The sequence below is a fragment of the Hylobates moloch genome, unplaced genomic scaffold (genome assembly GCF_009828535.3).
Source record: "Hylobates moloch isolate HMO894 unplaced genomic scaffold, HMol_V3 SCAFFOLD_4, whole genome shotgun sequence".
NCBI classification, from domain to species: Eukaryota; Metazoa; Chordata; class Mammalia; order Primates; family Hylobatidae; genus Hylobates; species Hylobates moloch.
In genome coordinates, this window is record NW_026652279.1 from 38,459,526 (window position 1) to 38,484,794 (window position 25,269).

General features: G+C 38.1%; 1 protein-coding gene across 4 annotated transcripts in view; it reads right to left on the bottom strand.

Annotated features, from left to right (window-relative positions):
• Positions 1-8,805: 8,805 nt before the first annotated feature.
• Positions 8,806-25,269, bottom strand: part of SEC22A (SEC22 homolog A, vesicle trafficking protein) — a 74,069-nt gene continuing 57,605 nt past the window's right edge. For 3 of the 4 annotated variants that reach the window (XM_032150005.2, XM_058437422.1, XM_058437420.1), the window contains exons 6-7: positions 23,978-24,043; positions 8,806-11,433 (exon numbers count right to left, since the gene is read on the bottom strand). In XM_032150005.2, the coding sequence (XP_032005896.1) occupies positions 11,233-11,433; positions 23,978-24,043 (267 nt within the window). In that variant the 3' untranslated portion in view covers positions 8,806-11,232. Of the gene's footprint in view, positions 11,434-20,793; positions 20,871-23,977; positions 24,044-25,269 lie in introns of all 4 variants that reach the window. The other variant, XR_009213102.1, reaches the window with a different exon arrangement.

A 25,269-nucleotide genomic window follows, 5' to 3' on the forward strand; every position in this document is an offset into this window, starting at 1 on the left:
GAAAACTAACAAACAGAAAGGACATCCACACCAAAAACCCATCTGTACATCACCATCATCAAAGACCAAAAGTAGATAAAACCACAAAGATGGGGAAAAAACAGAGTAGAAAAACTGGAAACTCTAAAAAGAAGAGCACCTCTCCTTCTCCAAAGGAACGCAGTTCCCCACCAGCAATGGAACAAAGCTGGACAGAGGATGACTTTGATGAGTTGAGAGAAGAAGGCTTCAGACGATCAAACTACTCCAAGCTACGGGAGGAAATTCAAAACAATAGCAAAGAAGTTAAAAACTTTGAAAAAAAATTAAACGAATGGATAACTAGAATAACCAATGGAGAGAAGGGCTTAAAGGAGCTGATGGAGCTGAAAGCCAAGTATCGAGAACTACACGAAGATTGCAGAAGCCTCAGTAACAGATGCGATCAACTGGAAGAGAGGGTATCGCTGATGGAAGATGAAATGAATGAAATGAAGAGAGAAGGGAAGTTTAGAGAAAAAAGAATAAAAAGAAATGAACAAAGCCTCCAAGAAATTTGGGACTATGTGAAAAGACCAAACCTGCGTCTGATTGGTGTACCTGAAAATGATGGGGAGAATGGAACCAAGTTGGAAAACACTCTGCAAGATATTATCCAGGAGAACTTCCCCAATCTAGCAAGGCAGGCCAACATTCAGATTCAGGAAATACAGAGAACACCACAAAGATACTCCTCGAGAAGAGCAACTCCAAGACACATAATTGTCAGATTCACCAAAGTTGAAATGAAGGAAAAAATGTTAAGGGCAGCCAGAGAGAAAGGTCGGGTTACCCACAAAGGGAAGCCCATCAGACTAACAGCTGATCTCTCAGCAGAAACTCTACAAGCCAGAAGAGAGTGGGGGCTGATATTCAACATTCTTAAAGAAAAGAATTTTCAACCCAGAATTTCATATCCAGCCAAACTAAGCTTCATAAGTGAAGGAGAAATAAAATACTTTACAGACAAGCAAACGCTGAGTGATTTTGTCACCACCAGGCCTGCCCTAAAAGAGCTCCTGAAGGAAGCACTAAACATGGAAAAGAACAACCGGTACCAGCCCCTGCAAAAACATGCCAAATTGTAAAGACCATCGAAGCTAGGAAGAAACTGCATCAACTAACGAACAAAATAACCAACTAACATAATGACAGGATCAGATTCACACATAACAATATTAACTTTAAATGTAAATGGGCTAAATGCTCCAATTAAAAGACACAGACTGGCAAACTGGATAAGGAGTCAGGACCCATCAGTGCGCTGTATTCAGGAAACCCATCTCACGTGCAGAGACACACATAGACTCAAAATAAAGGGATGGAGGAAGATCTATCAAGCAAACGGAAAACAAAAAAAGGCAGGGGTTGCAATCCTAGTCTCTGATAAAATAGACTTTAAACCAACAAAGATCAAAAGAGACAAAGAAGGCCATTACATAATGGTAAAGGGATCAATTCAACAAGAAGAGCTAACTATCCTAAATATATATGCACCCAACACAGGAGCACCAAGATTCATAAAGCAAGTCCTGAGTGACCTACAAAGGGACTTAAACTCCCACACAATAATAATGGGAGATTTTAACACCCCACTGTCAACATTAGACAGATCAACGAGACAGAAAGTTAACAAGGATATCCAGGAATTGAACTTAGCTCTGCACAAAGTGGACCTAATAGACATCTACAGAACTCTCCACCCCAAATCAACAGAATATACATTTTTTTCAGCACCACACCACACCTATTCCAAAATTGACCACATAGTTGGAAGTAAAGCTCTCCTCAGCAAATGTAAAAGAACAGAAATTATAACAAACTGTCTCTCAGACCACAGTGCAATCAAACTAGAACTCAGGATTAAGAAACTCACTCAAAACTGCTCAACTACATGGAAACTGAACAACCTGCTCCTGAATGACTACTGGGTACATAATGAAATGAAGGCAGAAATAAAGATGTTCTTTGAAACCAACGAGAACAAAGACACAACATACCAGAATCTCTGGGACACGTTCAAAGCAGTGTGTAGAGGGAAATTTATAGCACTAAATGCCCACAAGAGAAAGCAGGAAAGATCCAAAATTGACACCCTAACATCACAATTAAAAGAACTAGAAAAGCAAGAGCAAACACATTCAAAAGCTAGCAGAAGGCTAGAAATAACTAAAATCAGAGCAGAACTGAAGGAAATAGAGACACAAAAAACCCTTCAAAAAATTAATGAATCCAGGAGCTGATTTTTTGAAAAGATCAACAAAATTGATAGACCGCTAGCAAGACTAATAAAGAAGAAAAGAGAGAAGAATCAAATAGATGCAATAAAAAATGAAAAAGGGGATAGCACCACCGATCCCACAGAAATACAATCTACCATCAGAGAATACTACAAACACCTCTATGCAAATAAACTAGAAAATCTAGAAGAAATGGATAAATTCCTTGACACATACACCCTCCCAAGACTAAACCAGGAAGAAGTTGAATCTCTGAATAGACCAATAACAGGTTCTGAAATTGTGGCAATAATCAATAGCTTACCAACCAAAAAGAGTCCAGGACCTGATGGATTCACAGCCGAATTCTTCCAGAGGTACAAGGAGGAACTGGTACCATTCCTTCTGAAACTATTCCAATGGATAGAAAAAGAGGGAATCCTCCCTAACACATTTTATGAAGCCAGCATCGTCCTGATACCAAAGCCTGGCAGAGACATAACCAAAAAAGAGAATTTCAGACCAATATCCTTGATGAACATTGATGCAAAAATCCTCAATAAAATACTGGCAAACCGAATCCAGCAGCACATCAAAAAGCTTATACACCATGATCAAGTGGGCTTCATCCCTAGGATGCAAGGCTGGTTCAACATATGCAAATCAATAAATGTAATCCAGCATATAAACAGAACCAAAGACAAAAACCACATGATTATCTCAATAGATGCAGAAAAGGCCTTTGACAAAATTCAACAACCTTCATGCTAAAAACTCTCAATAAATTAGGTATTGATGGGACGTATCTCAAAATAATAAGAGCTATCTATGACAAACCCACAGCCAATATCATACTGAATAGGCAAAAACTGGAAGCATTCCCTTTGAAAACTGGCACAAGACAGGGATGCCCTCTCTCACCACTCCTATTCAACATAGTGCTGGAAGTTCTGGCCAGAGCAATCAGGCAGGAGAAGGAAATAAAGGGTATTCAATTAGGAAAAGAGGAAGTCAAACTGTCCCTGTTTGCAGATGACATGATTGTTTATCTAGAAAACCCCATTGTCTCAGCCCAAAATCTCCTTAAGCTGATTAGCAACTTCAGCAAAGTCTCAGGATACAAAATCAATGTACAAAAATCACAAGCATTCTTGTACACCAATCACAGACAAACAGAGAGCCAAATCATGAGTGAACTCCCATTCACAGTTGCTTTAAAGAGAATAAAATACCTAGGAATCCAACTTACAAGGGATGTGAAGGACCTCTTCAAGGAGAACTACAAACCACTGCTCAATGAAATAAAAGAGGATACAAACAAATGGAAGAACATTCCATGCTCATGGGTTGGAAGAATCAATATTGTGAAAATGGCCAAACTGCCCAAGGTAATTTATAGATTCAATGCCATCCCCATCAAGCTACCAATGACTTTCTTCACAGAATTGGAAAAAACTACTTTAAAGTTCATATGGAACCAAAGAAGAGCCCGCATCGCCAAGTCAATCCTAAGCCAAAAGAACAAAGCTGGAGGCATCACGGTACCTGAATTCAAACTATACTACAAGACTACAGTAACCAAAACAGCATGGTACTGGTACCACAACAGGGACATAGATCAATGGAACAGAACAGAGCCCTCAGAAATGATACCGCATATCTACAACTATCTGATCTTTGACAAACCTGACAAAAACAAGAAATGGGGAAAGGATTCCCTATTTAATAAATGGTGCTGGGAAAACTGGCTAGCCATATGTAGAAAGCTGAAACTGGATCCCTTCCTTACACCTTATACAAAAATTAATTCAAGATGGATTAAAGACTTAAATGTTAGACCTAAAACCATTAAAATCCTACAAGAAAACCTAGGCAATACCATTCAGGACATAGGCGTGGGCAAGGACTTCATGTCTAAAACACCAAAAGCAATGGCAACAAAAGCCAAAATTGACAAATGGGATCTCATTAAACTAAAGAGCTTCTGCACAGCAAAAGAAACTACCATCAGCGTGAACAGGCAACCTACAGAATGGGAGAAAATTTTTGCAACCTACTCATCTGACAAAGGGCTAATATCCAGAATCTACAATGAACTCAGACAAATTTACAAGAAAAAAACAAACAACCCCATCAAAAAGTGGGCAAAGGACATGAACAGACACTTCTCAAAAGAAGACATTTATGCAGCCACAAAACACATGAAAAAATGCTCATCATCACTGGCCATCAGAGAAATGCAAATCAAAACCACAATGAGATACCATCTCACACCAGTTAGAATGGCCATCATTAAAAAGTCAGGAAACAACAGGTGCTGGAGAGGATGTGGAGAAACAGGAACACTTCTACACTGTTGGTGGGACTGTAAACTAGTTCAACCATTGTGGAAGTCAATGTGGTGATTCCTCAGGGATCTAGAACTAGAAATACCATTTGACCCAGCCATCCCATTACTGGATATATACCCAAAGGACTATAAATCATGCTGCTATAAAGACACATGCACACGTATGTTTATTGCGGCACTATTCACAATAGCGAAGACTTGGAACCAACCCAAATGTCCAACAACGATAGACTGGATTAAGAAAATGTGGCACATATACACCATGGAATACTATGCAGCCATAAAAAATGATGAGTTCATGTCCTTTGTAGGGACATGGATGAAACTGGAAAACATCATTCTCAGTAAACTATCGCAAGGACAAAAAACCAAACACCGCATGTTCTCACTCATAGGTGGGAATTGAACAATGAGAACTCATGTACACAGGAAGGGGAACATCACACTCCGGGGACTGTTGTGGGGTGGGGGGAGTGGGGAGGAACAGCATTAGGAGATATACCTAATGCTAAATGACGAGTTAATGGGTGCAGCAAAACAACATGGCACATCGATACATATGTAACAAACCTGCACATTGTGCACATGTACCCTAAAACCTAAAGTATAATAAAAAATAAAAATAAAATAAAATAAAAATTTTTCGGTAAAAAAAAAAGTAATGTATATTACCTTTATATATATTCCTTATATATTTAAACGTATTTCCATGTTATCCAGCTTAAAATCACGTGGTGGTTAAGACCATGAGTTCTGAGTCAGTTAGATCTGGACTGAAATCCTGATGCTACCACATGGGTTAGGTTGTGATTGTGGTCAAGTCACTTAACTTCTTCATGGCTCAGGTGGCTCCTTTTTAAAAAAGAAAACCTTCATAAATGCTTTCAGTGAAGACGACATGCTTAGCATAGTGCCTATCACACAGTATACATTGGCATTTCCCCCTTCATGTCTGCTTCATCTGTTCACACTGCTGCTAAAACAGTAAGAACCCAGCTGTTGTCAGTCACACACACATTCCCTAAGAAGTTTCTTTCTGAGATGCACTGTGGCATAGAAAAATGAGCACCAACTTTTAAGCGACTTAAACCCAACTCCAAATTTGAACTTCACATCCACCACTAAGTGTCATACCATACGAAGACAAGTTCTTGACCTGAGTCTTGGTTTCCTCAAATGAAAATGAGATAGTGCCCCCTCCACCTCATGCTGCCACAAGGATTAACTATGGAGAACCCAGCACTGGCCCACAAAATGAGCTAATAAGCATCCTCCTCATTAGTCCTAGGCACTGGAGGGATTCAAAGTAAAGATGAAATACTTTGTTCATCTTTAGGCAAGGTCCTTTGCAACCCAACCTCAAAGAAAAGTGCTGGCACAAAGAAGATAAGCAAGCAAGACAGAGCTGGGGAGGGGACACCAGGAGCAAATGGGGAGTGGAATGCCTGAGGCCTGATTCCCGTTGTCAGATGGCGTCTGAATGTGCTTTCTGTTGGGTGATGCTTGTATGGCTGTGCTGTGAGATGCAGGAGAAAGGGGTGAATGTAAACTGTGGGTGGGTTTGGGCTGAAAATACTGTTTGTTGCCAAGGAAACACAAGGAACGATTCATAAGGCTAGGATATTGTTTTCAAGAACTCTGAGAACTAAGGCTGATCTCTGAGTCTCCTAAAACCCCCAATTGTGCTGAGATAACTGATTACACATCAGCATTGCCAACGCAGAAGAAACCTGAATGCCCAGTCATCAACGCCACTCACTGTTAACAAGCAGGAGGATGCGCGCCACGTGGCTTCCAACCACACAGTGTTTCCACGTTTCTTTCAATTTCATCTGCTAAATAACCTAGAAAACTCAGCCACTCAAGAAAGAGACAAGAGTGGCAGCCAGTTTTTCTCTATGAAAAACTCGATGCTTAAACAGGAGACTCCAATCTGCCAACATTCAACAGCAGCCCCAGAACATTAATGATCACACACCTCCAACCTTACCGGTAATGCTCAGAGTGACAGTCTCAGCTCACTCAGCCCTTTTACACAAACTCAATCACAACGCTTGGAGCTGGGTTTCTTTTGTTAACTTTTAGCGAGGATATTACTAAAGCCAATTTAACCCTAAAATCAGACCTTACTTTACCACAGCATTTTTAGGGAGAAAGACTTTGGTTCCTTAGAGATAATAAGGCAGAAAAATACTATAAAGCATTGAACATAGACAAAGAATGTGGCCCTAAAGAGTGACCTATAACTTGTGGTAAGGGTAAGTGTTCAATGTGGTTTTGAGTGGTGGCTGCTCTTGAATGTATGTGTTCTTTTACCACACGTTCCACAGAAGTTCTAACTCTTACAGTGAGCCGAAAGTCATAACAAGGAAGGTGTACACACACACACACACACACACACACACACACATACACACCTTTGTTCAGAGTTCCTTGGAAACCCAACAGCTCAGAGTACGACCTTAGGTCACTTAGTAAACCTTTTGAAATAAAGACCGAGCAATTGCCTTTTAGGGGAGCAGCTGACCTCAGGAGCCATGGAGGTTAGGTTCCTTATGATAAATTCTGGTCTCTGTGGAGCCCTGATAAAGTAGGAGTCTAATGGGGTTCCACACGTGGCCTAACAGAAATGGAGCCATCCATCTCTCCACACTAGATTCCACTGTGGAGACCACATTTACTGCAATATAAATGTGCTAATCCAGGGATAGCACACTCACTTTCGATCTTATAAATTACAGAATTGGGTAAAGGTTCTCCATGTCTTAAGGCATTTGTCTCAAATGATTTTCAAGCTTAATACTTGTTTTCAGCTTAGGATTCTTACTTACGAGAACAAAATCCTTTATTAACCACATCTACACAAATCCCCCAAATCCTGAAATGGAAGCCTTTGAAAGCTGGTACAAGGTAAGGATCCAAGGCACAGTCATAACATGTAAATGTGCGAAAATCGAGAATTCTGTTCATTTTAGCACTTCACAGGACCCCCAGTGAGAACATCTTTACTAGAAGGCATCAGGAAAGGCTCTCCCCTAAGGAACTGGTATGCTTTTCACCTACTGATAGGGCAGTGCATAACTTCTTTCCCTACCCTTAGCCTTGATTTCCAGAAAGTTCCAGAGTCAAATTTTACATACAATAATGTATGTAAACTCTCCCTTCAATTTTCATTTGTTTTTCTTCCCTTTCTGTTCATATTTCATTAACATGGCTGTATATGTCTTTTCTTGGTATGCTGCTTCAAGAGCTTTTGGGAAAGAGGCCAGGTATTAATGTAAATATATTTCAAATACAGACCGAAAAAAGCAAGCAAATATTGCAATTATTTTAGTATATAAGAGGGTATCTTTGCGCTCATGGTACACCTTAATCAAAAAGCAGTATTTAGGAATTATCTAAATTAAAATAAAATACACCTATTTTATTTTAAAATAAATAGTGAGTCCAGCAGGAGGCCTGGACTCACCAATTTCAGAACCCCTCAACTCCTTGGCTTTACCAAGAACAGTCACATTCCCTGAATATAACACTGGTCACCTTCACTAGTTTCATGCTAGTGCGAAGAGCCCTGCACTAGATCAGGGTTGTGTGTGCTTAGCTATGTGAACTGGGTAAGTCATTACCATCTGATTACCTCTGTGTCCTCCCCCTTAGCATGAGGGCAGCTACTACTGCTCCTATGCTATAAAACTCACTATGAGGAGGTAAACTCAGGCTTGCTCTTAGAAGTGCAATATAAACAGAAGATCATACACCATGGAGGCCTAAAGTGATTCTTTCTAAAGAGCCTAAGGACTTTTTTTTTTTTTTTTGAGACAGAGTCTCACTCCGTCACCCAGGCTGGAGTGCAGTGGTGTGATCTCGGCTCACTGCAACCTCCGCCTCCCGGATTCAAGCGATTCTCCTGCCTCAGCCTCCCAAGTAGCTGGCACTATAGGCGCCTGCCACCACGCCCAGCTTATTTTTTTGGTATTTTTAGTAAAGACGGGGTTTCACTATGTTGACCAGGCTGGTCTCAAACTCCTGACCTTGTGATCCACCCACCTCGAGCTCCCAAAGTGCTGGGATTACAGGCATGAGCCACTGTGCCTGGCCAGGACTTCTTTACACCAATTTCTTTTTCTAAATTCACAGTTTTTTTTTTTTGGCAGCATGATACAGGTGGGGAAATGATATAAACACGGAGATACAGGCACCAAATAATGAAAGAAAACATTTCTATACATAAAACATTTATACCTGTTTTCATTTTTTTACATTAAGATGTAAACATCCTCTTATCCAAAATAGCCAGTGAAAAAATAAAAACAAAAACAAAGTAAGCCCTTAAAAATAGTTGGTGAGTTTTCAAGTGTTCTTGCTGAATGTATCTGAATACCAAACATTGTAACTCGTCAATTCAATGACAAGGAGGCAGCTCCTGAACCAAACTGGTGCGAGCTGTGTCAATACAGAGCAAAATCTCAATTAACCAGAATGCTCCAACTTCCCTATTTACAAGAAAACTCTGTTTTAACCATTAGTTTAGAAAACTTTTCTTTTTTGAGACAGAGTCTCGCTCTGTCGGCCAGGCTGGAGTGCAGTGGTGTGATCTTGGCTCACTGCAACCTCCACCTCCTGGGTTCAAGTGATTCTCCTGCCTCAGCCTCCTGAGCAGCTGGGACTAAAGGCATGCGCCACCACACCCGGCTAAATTTTGTATTTTTAATAGAGATGAGGTTTCACCATGTTGGCCAGGCTGGTTCTCAAACTACTGGTCTCAAGTGATCTGCCTGTCTCGGCCTCCCAAAGTGCTGGGATTACAGGCGTGAGTCACCGTGCCTGGCCTGAAACCCTTTCTAAATTGAACCACTTCATTTTCCTGGCTACAAAATGCTCAACACAATTCAATGGTGTTTTGATGATTCAGGATCTTGTGATGCTTTGGGGTATCTCTCAGAATATGCATACTTTTGTTAGAGGAGAAAACTGGAGCCAACTACACTTTCCTGTTTTACATGAATCCCTGATATCATAAGCTTATTGTCTTCCTTTTACCTCATTCTCCTAAAAGGAGGGTGCAGACTAAGGTTCTAGTTAAGCAACATTTTACAGTTCTAGACATACCCACAAATACTGGTTCACACAAACAAGACAGTTCACTAACTTTTTACCCTCTGGACTATTTCTTCTACTTAATAAATATGCCCAGTAACAACAATTACAATGTAATGGGATCTGTTTTTCTGGATGACATCAGATTTCAGTATCCTATGAATTCCCTGTTTGAAATATTTTCTTTAAAAAACAAAGGAAAATCACTCATGAAGATGACTTCCAAAACCATGAGAGTTATAGATTTTGCTAGTGGAATCAAACTGTGCTTCCTATATTATTAATTCATAACTGCTTAAACAATCTTTAAAACGTTATCAAAAAGCAAGTAATTTCTCTCAGATACTAGGGGCTTAATTCCTCAAAGCCATAAAATAATGAGTTGCTAGGAAAGCCACTTTCTGTTTCTTAGTACAGTCAAGCATTTCCATAGTGCAGGACCCATGCCACTGGTGGCACACAACATGTCTTTAAGTGGTGCACAACATAGAATGCTGAATCACAGTGAGAATGTCATTCCCTTTACAGTTTCCTTTTATCCTCTGACTATTCCAGAGACAGTGCCTCATGCTGGTGCTGGTAACATCTCCCTCACTGCCACAAAGAAAGAGCATAAGATTCGGAGCCTTTCTAGGCATTAGTTTCTAGCTAGAACTGAACAACATTTTTTGTGTTCATCTTATTTATTTTGTGGTTACCTTTTATTTATGGCAAACTGATATTGGTTTTCCACTTGGAGAAGGATTCTTTTTTTAAAAAAACTTTAAAATGTAAAAGATAAATATTAATAATACAAGTAGTACTAAAGAGACTGAAGTTTGGGAAACAACGGCTATAGTCTGAGTCATATTTTTTAGACGTGATTTCAAAAGAAACAACAAACGTGGATTAGAAAGGAAACATCCATTATTGTATTTTCAATACTTGTGATGTTCCAGAGACGAGCTCATCACAGCCTTCTTCTACATCAGGTGATTTCCAGAGTTTAAGATTCAAGCAAAAATATAAAAGTAAAAAGAACCAATTTCACACCATCTTGGACTTTATAAACTCTTAGTACCATAAATGTGCAAATAATCCGATATTTATCACAGTCATTTATTTAAAACATCAACTTTCCAATTTCTGCAGCTTTTTATTTGGTCTATACTAATGCCTCACAAAGGCAAACTCAGGTTGTAGAGTTCCTCCTGCCTGGTCCTCAGAGCAATACCACATCTATTTTCTGAACTCTTCAGGAAGGATTCAGGACTGCTTGCCAAGACTTCCAATGGCATATGACTGTTCTTCCACTGTTATGGCCTTGAAGACAGAAATCTCCTCCTCCTCTGAATGATAATCTCATGGCCAACACTCTTCTGAGAGGACTTTTCCTAGCAGGTCTTCCATGCTCACAGGCACACCATGCTGATTTTAAAAAAGGAAAGTTGGAGAGAAAGAAAGCAGAGCTTCTCCTCTGTGGGGAACAGCTTCTTCATCACAGTGGCAGTTATGATATGTTCCCTCCTTATCCCCCTGAAGCCAAGGCAATAGATCTGAAGGATGGTGTCAGACATCATAATCGGGAGCCTTGCCCTGGGCTTGCCTTAGCCAGATCTGTAGTGTAACAAATGCTCCCACAGTTACATGAAAGAAAAGCTGCCAGAGGTTGCGCAGTTCATAGAGATACATGTTGCATAGACAGATTAAGCCAAAAGTCAAAAAAGATTTGACATTCCGCCAGCCGGTGTAGTAGACAAGTAAATAACACTGTTCAAAATATAAAAATGAAAGATGATTAGGGTTACAGGAAAAGAAACAGATGTTTCTAATATAAAATTGTAACAGGTCAGAGAGTAAAATATAAGAATGGATAAGGTTATTTTTTATCTAGGGATAAGATAATGTAGCATATATCTAAGACATTCAGCTATGAAAGTTTCACAGTTTGAAAGGGAAATAGACTTTTCCTCTTACCTTTTTCATTTTTCAGAAGAAAAGCATTTTGTATCACATTTTAAATGGAAGTACAATGGAATGACTTCCTTGCAAACAGGCTGAGCAAATTCCCCATGGTGACAGGCAACTAAGAAGCATTCCCAGGGTCTGCGGGTATTCCATTCTCACCCAGGAAAATACTAAAAGCACATACAAGCTATTCTACAAAATAGACTCTTATATAACCTGAGTCTGAGTATTAACAAAATCCACAACATTTTACAAGTCACCCACTGAGTACAGAGAACTATGCTAGGTACAGCATCTGACTGAACATTTGAGGGAGAATTCATTCAACAAATATTTACTCAGGGCCTGCTACAAGTCAGGCATTGTTCTTCAGTTGTGAGTAAAACAAAGCCCTTGTTCATATAGATATTACACTTTAATGGGGAAGAATTATAAATGTATTTTAAATATATAATATCAAACAGTTATATCTTGAAAAAGAGAAAGCAGGAAAAAGGGAGAGGGAATGATAGTGGGTGCTATTTTAGATGAAACAGTAAAGAAATTACTCCCCACCTCACTGCTCCTGCCATCCTTTACTGCTTTATTTTTCTCCACAACATACTATAAACATACTTGAGAAATGTGCTTATTGTGTTTGTCATCCCATTCATAGGCTTTCAATAAAATCTGTTTCATGAGGGGTGAGATTTTTTACTGTTATTTTCTCATTTATCTCCAGTGCCCAGAACAGTGCCTGGGACGTAGTAAGTGCTCAATGTGTTGAGTGAATAAACTGTTTTCTAGAAGATGTCTAAAATTCACAACCTGGTAAGTACAGGAACCACAAAGTCTAAAGAGAGAGGCCCAGGTTTCTCTGTGAAACTGTGTCCAGGCTTCAGAATGGGAAGGACACACCAGTGTCTGCTATAATGCAGAAAGAATGTGGAAATGTTCTGTTAAATATGTTTAGTTCTTATACAAATTTGGACTGTTTACTTAAAATGAAGACTGCTATCCAAGCAAAATGAATTGGAAGTATTTATCAGTGATTTTCATCATATAAGATTGAAAAAATAGAAAAAAATAGCTTTTTCTTTCTAAATAATTTTAGACTTAAAGATGCAAAAACAGTTCCTGTATACTCTTCACCCTGTTCCCCCGTTATCCTCTTATGTAATTATAGTATAATCATCAAACCAGGAAATGAACATTGATTCAATACTCTTAGCTAATCTACAGACTTTATTCAGATTTTGCCCATTGTCCCACTAGGGTCCTTTTTCTGGTCCAGAATCTAATCTGGGATTCTGTATTACATTAATTGTCATGTATATTCCAATCTGTAACAGCTCCTCCATCTTTTTTTTAAAAAAATTTTTGGCCGGGCACAGTGGCGGCTTACACCTGTAATCCCAGCATTTTGGGAGGCCCAGGTGGGTGGATCACGAGGTCAGGAGATCGAGGCCATCCTGTCTAATACAGTGAAACCCCGTCTCTACTAAAAATACAAAATATTAGTCAGGCGTGGTGGCAAGCGCCTGTAGTCCCAGCTACTCAGGAGGCTGAGGCAGGAGAATGGCGTGAACCTGGGTGGTGGAGGTTGCAGTGAGCCAAGATCGTGCCACTGCACTCCAGCCTGGGCGAGAGTGAGACTCCGTCTCAAAAACAAATTTCATGTCCTTGACAGTCTTGAAGAGTATTAATCAGTTATGTTGTAGGAATGTCCCTCAACTTGGGTGTGTCTGATGTTTTGTCAAGATTGAAATGAGGTTATACAATTTTGGCAAGAATATCAGAGGTGATACGCAATACATGTTATTACATATTAAATTAGATCACTTAATAAGGTGGTATCTATTCCCTTTGCAATTATTGTCTTGAGGGCAGGGAGTTGAGATTATGTGAATATCTTATCTCATCACACTTTCGCCCATTAATTTTAGTATCCATTAATGATTCTTGCCTGCAACAATGATTACTGCGGTGCTCGCTTAATGGTGATTTTATATTTCCATTTTTTATCTATATTTATTGCTTGGAATGCTACTGTAAAAATGAGCTAGCTTTTCCAGTAATTAAATATATATATACACACACACACACACACACACATATATATATTTAATTCATGGTTTTCCAGGGCTTTTAAAATAATAGGTCTCTACCCCACATATTACTTATTAATTACAAAGAAGAAAAAGATATCTTTGCAATGGGGATCTGGTAGACACCATCTTAACCAAATGATCAAACTTATCACGTTTCCTGACTGAAGCAACGAGAGATATTCAACATATTATACTATACAGCACTGTTGCCAGAATATTTAACCTTAATATAATCATGAGTAACAGACTAATCCAGATTGTGGTACTTGCCTGAACCATGGTACTTGCCTGAACTCTTAAAAAAGTCAGTGTTAAGAAAGACAAAACCAAACTAAAACAGAACAACAACAGAAAGGCTGGGAGACTATCACAGATCAAAAGGTACACAACAATCAAATGAAATGCATAATCCTGGATCAGGAGAAATATAGCCACAGAAAACATTTTGGAGACAATGGAAATAATCTGAATAGGAATCCTATATTAGATAATACTGTATCAATGTTAAATTCTTAGATGTGATATGAAGTCCTGGCTATGTAGGCAGATGTCTGTGTTCTTAGAAGATACATCATGAAGTATTTTAACGTAAAAAATATCATGATGTCTGTAACTTACTTTAAAAACAACTGCTCAGGGACTTCTGTTTCTGGGAAGATGGAGTAGACACACTTTTCCCTATTTCTCCCACTAAGTACAAATAAAAACATTGGACATTATATGTAAAACGAGCATAAGAAGACTCTGAACTGTGGAGGAAAAGCAGACAAATAAAGGATCTTGAGATCCAAGAATGCCACAGTGGTAGGTTCTCTGAGTTTTCTTTTTTGCTTCATATATCCCAGACTTGGAGCTGAAGAAGCTGGCAACTAGAAATGCCAATGTATGCATATCAAAACAAACAACAAAAAAGACCCTCAATAAGATCTTGCTCTCTCTGGTAAAAGACCAGGAAAGAGGCACCTTAGCAAGACAGAAAACTTTTAAACAGTAACTATTATCCTCTAGCCAAACATCACACAGAAAACCCCTGTGACCCACCCATACCCACACCATCAAATGTTGAGAGCCTAGAACATCGTAAGCAGATGTTCTAACCCTTCAGCATGGCTTCAGAGAAGGCAGGTAGAAGCCAGGACTTTCATTCCCACTAGATGGCAATGAATCCCTCCTCTACCCTCTTATTGTGATATCAGTGGAGAACACGTGGGACTCTGGACATCCACCTTCACTTGACAGTAACAAGATAATTCATTTCTCGTCAGTAACAAGACAGTGGGATTCTCATCAGAAACCACAGAGGCCAGAAAAAAAGTAGAACATTTCTCAAGTGCTGAAAGAAAAAGATGCTGCCAAATCCAGAATTCTGTATTCAACAAAAATATCCTTTAGGAATAAAAGGAAAATAAAAACATTTATGAGATGAAAGATTAAGATAATTTGTTGCTAGCAGATCTACCATAAAAGAATGGTTAGAGGAAGCTCTCTAAATAGAAAGAAAACAATTAAAAAGAAGGAATCTTGAAACATTGGGAAAGAAAAAAGGACATGGTATGCAAAAATATGGGTAAATACAATAGGCTTTCCTTTTCCTCTTGAGTTTTCTAAATTACGTTTGATGGTTAAAACAAAAATCATTACAACACTGGCTGATGTGGTTCTAAATACATGTGGAGGAAATATCTGAGCCAATTATAAATAGGGGAGGGCAAAAACACATCTAGGGAGATAAGGTGTTTTGAACTAGTAAAATGTTGATACCAGAAGACCATGAAGAGTTAAGTATGTATTACATGATGCCTACAGCAATCATTTAAAAAGCTATACAAATAGATATACTAAAAAATACTACAGATAAACTAAAAATATAATTCTTTTAAAATGTTAAAGTAACCCACAGGAAGATAAAAAGAAAAAAAAATAAGCCCTAACATATCCATAATTACATTAACTATAAATGACTTAAGTACAGCAATGAAAAGACAGAGATTGGCAGGAGATTAAAAAACATGAATCAACTCTATGCTGTCTGTCAGAAACTCACTTTAAATAACATAGGAAAGTTCAAAGTAAAGGATGGAAAAGGATATATCACATAAACAGTAATCAAAAGAAAGCAAAAGTGGCTATATTGATACCAGATAAATATCAAAATATTTCAAAGCAAAGAAAATAACCAGGGACAGAGAGGAACATATATAATGATAAATGGGCTCACCCACCAAGAAGACACAGCAATCCTAAATGTGTACGAACCAAACAACATAGCTACAAAATATATGAAGCAATAGAACTGAAGTACAAAATGGAAAAATCTATAATCCAATACTCTTCTCTAGCCAACTGGTATAACACTAGACAGAAAATGAGCAAGAATATAGAACTTGACAATACCAAGCAACATGATCTAAACATTTACAGAACACACTCACCCAATAACAGCAGAATACACATTCTGTTCAAGTGGCTATGGAACATATAACAAGACACACCATATTTTGGGGCCATAAAAGAAACCTCAACAAATTTAAAAGAAGTGAAATCACACAATGTGTGTTCTCTGATCACAATGGAATCAAACTAGAAATCAGTAATGGAAAGATAACAAGAAAATCTTCAAACATTTAGAAGTGAAACAATGCAATTCTAAATAATCCATAGGTCAAAGAGGAAGTCTTAAGGAAATTTTAAAAATTGAAATAAGAGAAAATGAAAAAAAAATCAAAATTTATGGAATACAGCTAAAGAAGTACTAAGACAGAAATCTTTAGGAGTTAGTGCATACATTATAAAAAAGAAAATTATCAAACCAATCATGTAAGCTCCTACTTCAAGAACCTAGAAAAAGAACAAAATAAATGCAAAGCAGGCATATGGAAGAAAATAGTAAAGATAAAAGCAGAAATCAATAAAATTGAAACCAGAAAAACAGTAGGAAAAAACAATAAAACAAAGATCTGGTTCTTGAAAAGATCAATAAAATTAAAAGTTAGACTGACAAAAAGAGAGAACATGCAAATTACCATTATCAGGAATGAAACAGGAGATATCACTACAGACCCTGCAGACATCAAAAGGCCAGTAAGAGAATACTACAACCAACTCTAAACACGTAAATTTGGTAACTTAGATAACATGGACCATTTCCTCAAAAAACACACTACCATAAATTCACTCAACATGAAACATAATTTGAATAGTTCTATAACTACTAAGAAAATTTATGACTTATTATACTGCTACAGTAATTGAGACTGTGGTACTGGTGGAAGGATAGACAAAAAGAAATCAATGCAACAAAATACAGAATGCAGAAATAATCTCACACAAGTAAGTCCAGCTGATTTTTTACAAAGGTGCAAAAGCAATTTAAAGGAGAAAAAAAACGCCTTTGCCATAGATGGTGCTGGAGCAATATAGACAAAGGAACCTTGATTTAAGCTAAGTCTCACATCTCATACAAAAATTAACTCAAAATGGATCACAAATGTAAAATATTAAACTATAATAAAAGGTCTAGAAAAAACATAGTAGAGAAACTTAGGCTAGGCAAAGAGCTCTTAGACTTGACCACCACAAGCATGACCCATAAAAGGAAAAACTGATAAACTGAACTTTATCAAAATTAAAAACTTTTGTTCTGTGAAGAACCCTGTTAAGAGGATGAAAAGACAAGATACAGACTGATCTGAAACCATTAAAAAAAAACAATAGACTGGGAAAAACCCTGTTAAGAGGATGAAAAGACAAGATACAGACTGATCTGAAACAATTTTTTTTTAAAAAAACATAGACTGGGAAAGGATACCTGCACACTTCCTTTCTGACAAAGGATTAGTATCCAGAATATACAGTTGTCCCTCAGTATCCATAGGGGATTTGTTTCAGGACCTCCCTCAGATATCAAAATTTGTGGATGTTCAAGTCTCTGATATAAAATGGCACAATATTTGCATTTAACTTATGCACATCCTCTTGTATACTTTAAATAATCTCTAGATCACTTATAATACCTAATATGATGTTAATGCTGTTATACTATATTCTTTAGGGAATGAAAAGAAATAAAAGTCTGTACATGTTCAGTACGGATGCAATATGTTTCCAAATATTTTCAATCCATGGTTGGTTTAATACATGGATGCAGAACCCACAAATATGAAGGGTCAATTGTATAAAAAACTCTTTAAGAAAAACAGTGAAAAAACAAAGAATCCAATTAGAAAATAAGCAAGGCTGGGCGCGGTGGCTCACACGTATAATCCCAGCTCTTTGGGAGGCTGAGGTGGGCGGATCACCTGAGGTCAGGAGCTCATGACCAGCCTGGCCAACATGGTGAAACCCCGTCTCTACAAAAAACTACAAAAACAAACAAACAAACAAAATTAACTAGGCATGATGGCAAGCGCCTGTAATCCTAACTACTCAGGAGGCTAAGGCAGAAGAATCGCTTAAACCCGGGAGGCAGAGGTTGCAGTGAGCCGAGATCATGCCATTGCACTTCAGCCTGGGTGACAGAGCAAGACTCCTCTCAAATTAAAAAAAAAAAAAAATCAAAAGATGTAGACATTTCACTGAAGATAATATACACATGACAAATACATGAAACAATGTTTGGCATCATTAGCTAATGATGTTAAACAATGCAAGTTAAAACCACAATGAACTATCACCACACACTTATAAGAGTGGCTAAAATAAAAAATAGTGACAATATCAAATGCTGGTGAGGATGCAGAGAAACTAGATCACTCACACATTGCTGGAGGGAATGTAAAATGGTACAGCTACTCTGGAAAAGTTTTTCGGTTTCTTAATAAAACTACCTTCCTGTGTCCATGAGTTCTCATTGTTCAATTCCCACCTATGAGTGAGAACATGCAGTATTTGGTTTTTCATGGACACAGGAAGGGGAACATCACACTCCAGGGACTGTTGTGGGTTGGGGGGAGGGGGGAGGGACAGCATTAGGAGATATACCTAATGCTAAATGATGAGTTAATGGGTGCAGCAAACCAACACGGCACACGGATACATATGTAACAAACCTGCACATTGTGCACATGTACCCTAAAACCTAAAGTATAGTAATAAAAAAAAAAATCATAGTTTTAAAGTGGTAACAGAGTGGCTAAATTTTAGCTAATCTTTCATCCAAGTAGATCAAAAAGTTTTAACAGGCCTGTAAAATGCTTCCACATATTTCTAAGCAGAAAGCTGAGGATGAATACTAAATTGTGACATTTTACAGTTTATACTGTCATTAGTATTTTGTATGTATATTTTATTGTTGCTGTTGTTCTTTATTTCAAAAAATGAGGTTTTCCACATTTTGAATGTGTTGTTTTAGCAACAGTTCCCACATTCAAAACAAATTCACAGAGTCTATTCAACAAACATGATTGCTTGCTATGTGCAAAACACTATACTGTGCTGTTATGAAATTTTCCATTTGAATTAAACTTTTATATTGGTTAAAAAAAAACAAAAATAAAAAAATAAAACTACCACATAATCTGGCAATTGTACTCCTAGGCATTTATCCCAAAGAAGTGAAGACTTATGTCCACACAAAAACCTGCACATAATTGTTTATAGCAGCTTTATAATAGCCAACATTTTAAAACAACTCAGATATCCTTCAATAAGTAAATGAAGCTGGATGTTGTGGCTCACATCTGTAACCCTAGAGCTTTGTGGGGGCTGAGGTGGGAGGATCGCTTAAGGCCAGGAGTCCAAGACCAACCTGGGCAACATAGCAAGACCCTATCTCTACAAAAATAAATTAGAAAATTAGCTGGGTGTGGTGGCACACACCTATAGTCCTAGCTACTCAGGACGTTTGAGCCCAGTCAAAGCTGCAGTGAGGCTATGACGGCACCACTGCACTCAAGCCTGGGTGACAGAGCAAGACCCTGTCTTTAAAAAAAAAGGAACAAATCATTTAGGACTACATTGAATACATATCACGGAATACTACTCAGCAATAAAAAGCAACAAATAATTGATTATGCAACAACTTAGCTGAATCTCCAGAGAATTATGCTGAGTAAAAAAATGCCTATCTGGCTCATGCCTGTAATCCCAGCACTTTGGGAGGCTGAGGTGGGTGGATCACGAGGTCAGAAGTTGCCTGACCAACATGGTGAAACCCCGTCTCCGCTAAAAATACAAAAATTAGCCAGGCATGGTGGCGCGCACCTGTAATCCCAGCTACTCAGGAGGCTGAGGCAGGAGAATTGCTTGAACCAGGAAGTGGAGGTTGCAGTGAGCCAAGATCGCGCCACTGCACTCCAGCCTGGGTGACAGAGCGAGACTCCGTCCCAAAAAAACCCCCCCAAAAAACCAACAAAAAAAATGCCTATCACAAAAGGTTACTTCAAATGTTGAAGCCCTTAATCCCTAATGTGATGGTATTAGGAGCTGGGGCCTTTGGGAGGTAATGAGGTTTAGATAAAGTCATGAGGGCGGAGCCCCCATAATGGAATCAATGACCATGTAAGAGGAGGAAGAGATCTCAGTACTTTCTCTGTGTGAGGATATACTGAGAAGGCAGCCTTCTGCAAGCCAGGAAAAGGGCCCTCAACAAGAACATGATCTGCCAGCATCTGGATCTTGGACTTCCAGATTCCAGAACTGTGAGAAAGAAATGTCTGTTGTTTAAGTCACCCAATCTATGGTATTTTCTCGTAGCATTCTGAACTATGCCAGTTATATACTATATAATTCCATTTATATGATGTCCTTAAAATGAGAAAATTATAGAAATGGAGAATGCGTTAGTAATTGCCAGAGATTAAGGAGGGGTTAGATTAAGGAAGTGGATATGGCTATAAAAAGGCAACATGAGGGATCCCTGTGGTGACAGGAATGTTCTGTATCTTGACTATATCAGTATCAATACTCTGGTTGTGATACTGTTTTATATAGTTTTGCAAGATGGTAACACTGGGGGAAACCAGGTAAAGGGTACATAAGATCTCTCTTGCAACTCCATGTAAATCTACAATTATCCCAAAATAAAAAGTTTAATTAGAAAAACTTTAGCCATACATATATGTCTAAAACTTACTTTATAAACAACTACAGAAGCTCCTTGGCTTACAATAGGGTCACATCCTGATATACTCATTGTAAGTTGAAAATATCCTAAGTTAAAAATGTATTTAATACAATTAACTTACCAAACATCATAGCTTAGCCTAGCCTACCTTAAACACGCTCAGAACTTTGGCCTACAGCTGGGCAAAATCATCTAATACAAAGCCCATTTTATTCAAATACGTTCACTGTCTCATGTACTTTATTGAATAGTGTGCTGAAAACCAGAATGGTCATGTGAGTACCTGAAACATAGTTTCTACTGAGTGCATATCACTTTTGCATCATTATAAAGTAAAAAAAGTTCCAAGTCGGGGATGGTGTGTTTATACACGCTATATGCACATACATATAAAGAGAGAGTGAGATAAAGAAGGTGTTGCAAGATGTTAACAACTGATGACTCTAAGTATACTGGTTTTTCAACTTTTCTGTAAGTTTCAAGTTTTCAAAGTAAAACATTGAGGGAACAGGAAGTCTCTAGTTTCTTCACTGATCCTTTGCTTTCCTATTTGAAATGTTCCATGCCAAGATTAATCCTATCAGGCTGAGCTCTGGGCTTCCATACCTGCATCCTGAAGAAAAAGGTGACAAACCATGTGGTAATGGCTTTTCAGATATGATCTAAAGAGGATTTAAAAATATTCTGACAACTGGAGACGGAGCATGTTATATGGCAAAACATAATTACTTAAGTTTTACTGTGGGGAAAAAAAAAACAGCATTATTATCACCCTGCTCATCATATTTAGAAAGCAGGCAGTTTCATGCCTTTCAATGTGAGGAAATTAGTTTTCTGCTTTTCTTTTTTAAACCATGAATTTGTTTACTTCTCTCAAGTAAAAGAACACTTGAGTGACACCACTCTACCATGAGGCAACTCTCAGAACTACTTGGGGCTGTTCTGGGAAATGTAACAGAGGTGTGCTTATCTACAGCCTGGTAGTCACCTACTCTCAAGTCACAAAGATCTGGGTTCAAGTCACTAACAAGCTATAAGAACTGTCTATACCTCAGTGAGGAGGATATAATAGTGTATCTTCCTTTTTGTGAGGATTTAATGGTACAATGAATATAAAAGGCTTAACACAAAATAAGAGCTCAATACATTCTGCCATTATTACTAAGCATTTACAATTACTTAAGACAAAGCAACCAAAACTTGTATTTTACAAGAATGATTATTCATAAAATTATATTAAATACCTCACAGCTTTAGATAAAAATCAAATGAGATCATGTGTATAGTTATAAAATTATAACTTTATTACATTATAAAAATTATACAAATTAGGAATTTTGCCTACAGACAGCATGATATAGTAGACAGAACACAATACTCAAAATCAGAGACCCAGAGTTAAGTCCTGACTCTACCACTTTCTGACTATGTGATCTCAGGACAGTACTGAAACTGTCTGTTTTCTCACTTTAAAAAATGAGATATTATCCCTTTTGTGACAGGATACAAATTAAAATAGAAAATATATACAAGGATATTTCATAAAATTAAAGCACTATGTGACATTAACAAATCTAAGTTTTCACATTTCCTGCATGAAGTGTCATTCATCATGATTAAATCTGTCAGATTTGACAGAAAATTTCTGAAGATAATATAAATGGTTAAGAAAATCAAGCAATTTTTTGGCCGGGCGTGGTGGCTCATGCCTGTAATCCCAGCATTTTGGGAGGCCGAGGAGGGTGGATCACAAGGTCAGGAGATCGAGACCATCCTGGCTAACATGGTGAAAACCATCTCTACTAAAAATACAAAAAATTAGCTGGGTGTGATGGCAGGTGCCTGTAGTCCCAGCTACTCGGGAAGCTGAGGCAGAAGAATGGTGTGAACCCGGGAGGCGGAGCTTGCAGTGAGCCCAGATCGCGCCACTGCACTCCAGCCTGGGCGACAGTGCGAGACTCTGTCTCAAAAAAAAAAAAAAAGGAAAATCAAGATTTTAAAAAATGGGGCCACTAGAACTAAAATGTCTAATGTCTTTACATAAAAGTCAGATATATATATTCCAAATATGTCCCTAAAGACGTCCACTGAACTTCAGGTAGTCTTATATTTGCAGTTCTGACTCTTAACATTTTTTCTAATTGAAGCTAGAAAAATGTGTCACTTATAAAAACGTTAGGTCAAAAAGCCTTGCTTGCTGTAACATGTTTTAACAAAGACATTCTTGCATTTGGGTAACTGGAAACTTCCTTTCCTATAAGTGTGCCTCCTCTGGCCTTGGAAATGTGACTATCAGTCTCCATGTCACCCAGGTGCAAAATCTCTTCCCTCCTTAAGTTTCACAGTCTTCAAGCCCCAGTGAGTCTTCCTTCTCAATGTCAATTTTTTTCTATCCTCACTGCCATTACTATATGTTGGCTTTCATTACTTTCTACCTGCAGTAATAATTCCAAACCAATTTCCTTGCTTCCAGTCTCTCTGCTCTTATAGTCCATTCTATTCATTACTGCTAAATTGAATCCTAAAATCCTGCTTTTGCTGTGCCATTGTCTATTCAAAAACTTCCCTCCAATACAAAATCCTCAGCCTAGAGTATAAGCAGAAACTGGAAGCTGAATAATCAACCACCAGAAAATCTAGTAGTATTTTTCTTTTTTTTGAGATGTAGTCTCGCTCTGTTGCCCAGGCTGGAGTGCAGTGGTGCGATCTTGGCTCATGTAACCTCCACCTCCTGGGTTCAAGCAATTCTCCTGTCTCAGCCTCCCAAGTAGCTGGGACTTCAGGTACACATCACCACGCCCAGCTAATTTTTAGTAGAGACAAGATTTCACCGTGTTGGCCAGCTGGCCTTGAACTCCTGACCTCAAGTGATCTGCCCACCTAGGCCTCCCAAAGTGCTGGGATTACAGGCATGAGCCACCACGCCCAGCCTAGAAGTAGTCTTTACTACCCATAGGCAGATGACATACCACCACTGAAGCCTCAGCACAGGAAGAAGGTTAACATCAGGTTCACTAGGATGTATGTCCACTCAAAATGGAGATGTAGGTCACAAAGTTAAAAGAGGCTCAAATTAAAAGAGAACCAAAGAACTCAGGGTTTTAATAATTTATTTAAAATGCACAATTGTTAGAATTGATACCCGAAGTAAACAATAATGGTAAGTGTTTCTTTAAAATGTAAGAAAACATACCTGGTAAAGGCAGGCTGCTGTTCCAAGGAAAAATGCAATGATGTAATTAAAATCATCACCATCACTCTGCAAAAGGAAAATAAAAGATTATTTTTGTTTCCCGTGGGAGCCCATTTCCAGAAACAATCCATCAAGATAGGATATAACAATATTTACACACAGTCAAAATTGTCACACACTGGTATATAAAAATTCTCAAGAGTCCTAAAACGAAAACATAAAGCACATTCTAAGACCTAAAGAGCGTGAGGTAGAGGTACAAGTGTTCCTCTACATTTTGGCCACCCCCATCAATTTCATTCCACTCAAAAGAGGAAAACCACTGGGGAAAAGTTCTGACATAATGTTAAAAGCCTCTCCTACTGCTAAAAAAATCATGTACAAATGTACAACACCCCAGTGGCTGACAAAGTTACTCCAGCTCACTAGGGTCATTACTTGACTCAAATACTGACAAACTTTACTGCTAGTAAGTATATCACTGAATTGTCCAATAAAGTAATTTGATACGATTTTTAAAAAAAACTGTGAAAACTGAAAAGCTACTGTCCACTAGAGTGTGCTAAATCCCAACGAGAAAAATTAAGACTAATCAGTCTTGCGTGTTATGCTAGAAAAACAGCCACCCAGAGGAAAAACAGAGGTACCTCATGCATAGAATGTCTCTGGAAAGAAAACTAATGGAGACATGTAACAACCCATGCTTTCCTATTCCTTTTTAGTTCTTCTTAAATATCTACATTATCAACTTCTTTCAATGTTTTTATACAGTAAAACATAAAGTCCGGGCAGGATCATTACATTTATTTTTCTTCCAGGAAGGAACATTAATTTGGCCCTTTTCTTAGAGAGAAAAAAAATCTCTTTATACAATGAAAATTTCCACAAGACATAGAAGAGTATCTCATTATCATTTCTTCATAAAATAGTATAAAGGAAAAATTCCTTTTGCACTGGTTATTAGGCAACAGAACTGACTGTAAGGCAGAGGAAAGCTGGCTTATCCTAGTGAGAAGATCTTAAAATAGGAACCACTCATCTGTCTGGGATGCTCAGGCCAGTTGCACCCCAGAGGCAAGGAAGGTCAACACGAAACCTTTCCAGTTTAATAATTCTAAAACCTTAAATAAGTTCTGCTTGATTATTTTTTCTTTAGTCCTTTACTTTTTAAATGACCTTTTTTTCTGATTATAAAAGTTCATGTTCATTGTAGAGAATCTGGAAAATACAGATTATACAAAGAAATTAATATAACCTATAAATGCCACAACTCTGGGAAAATTACTGCCAAC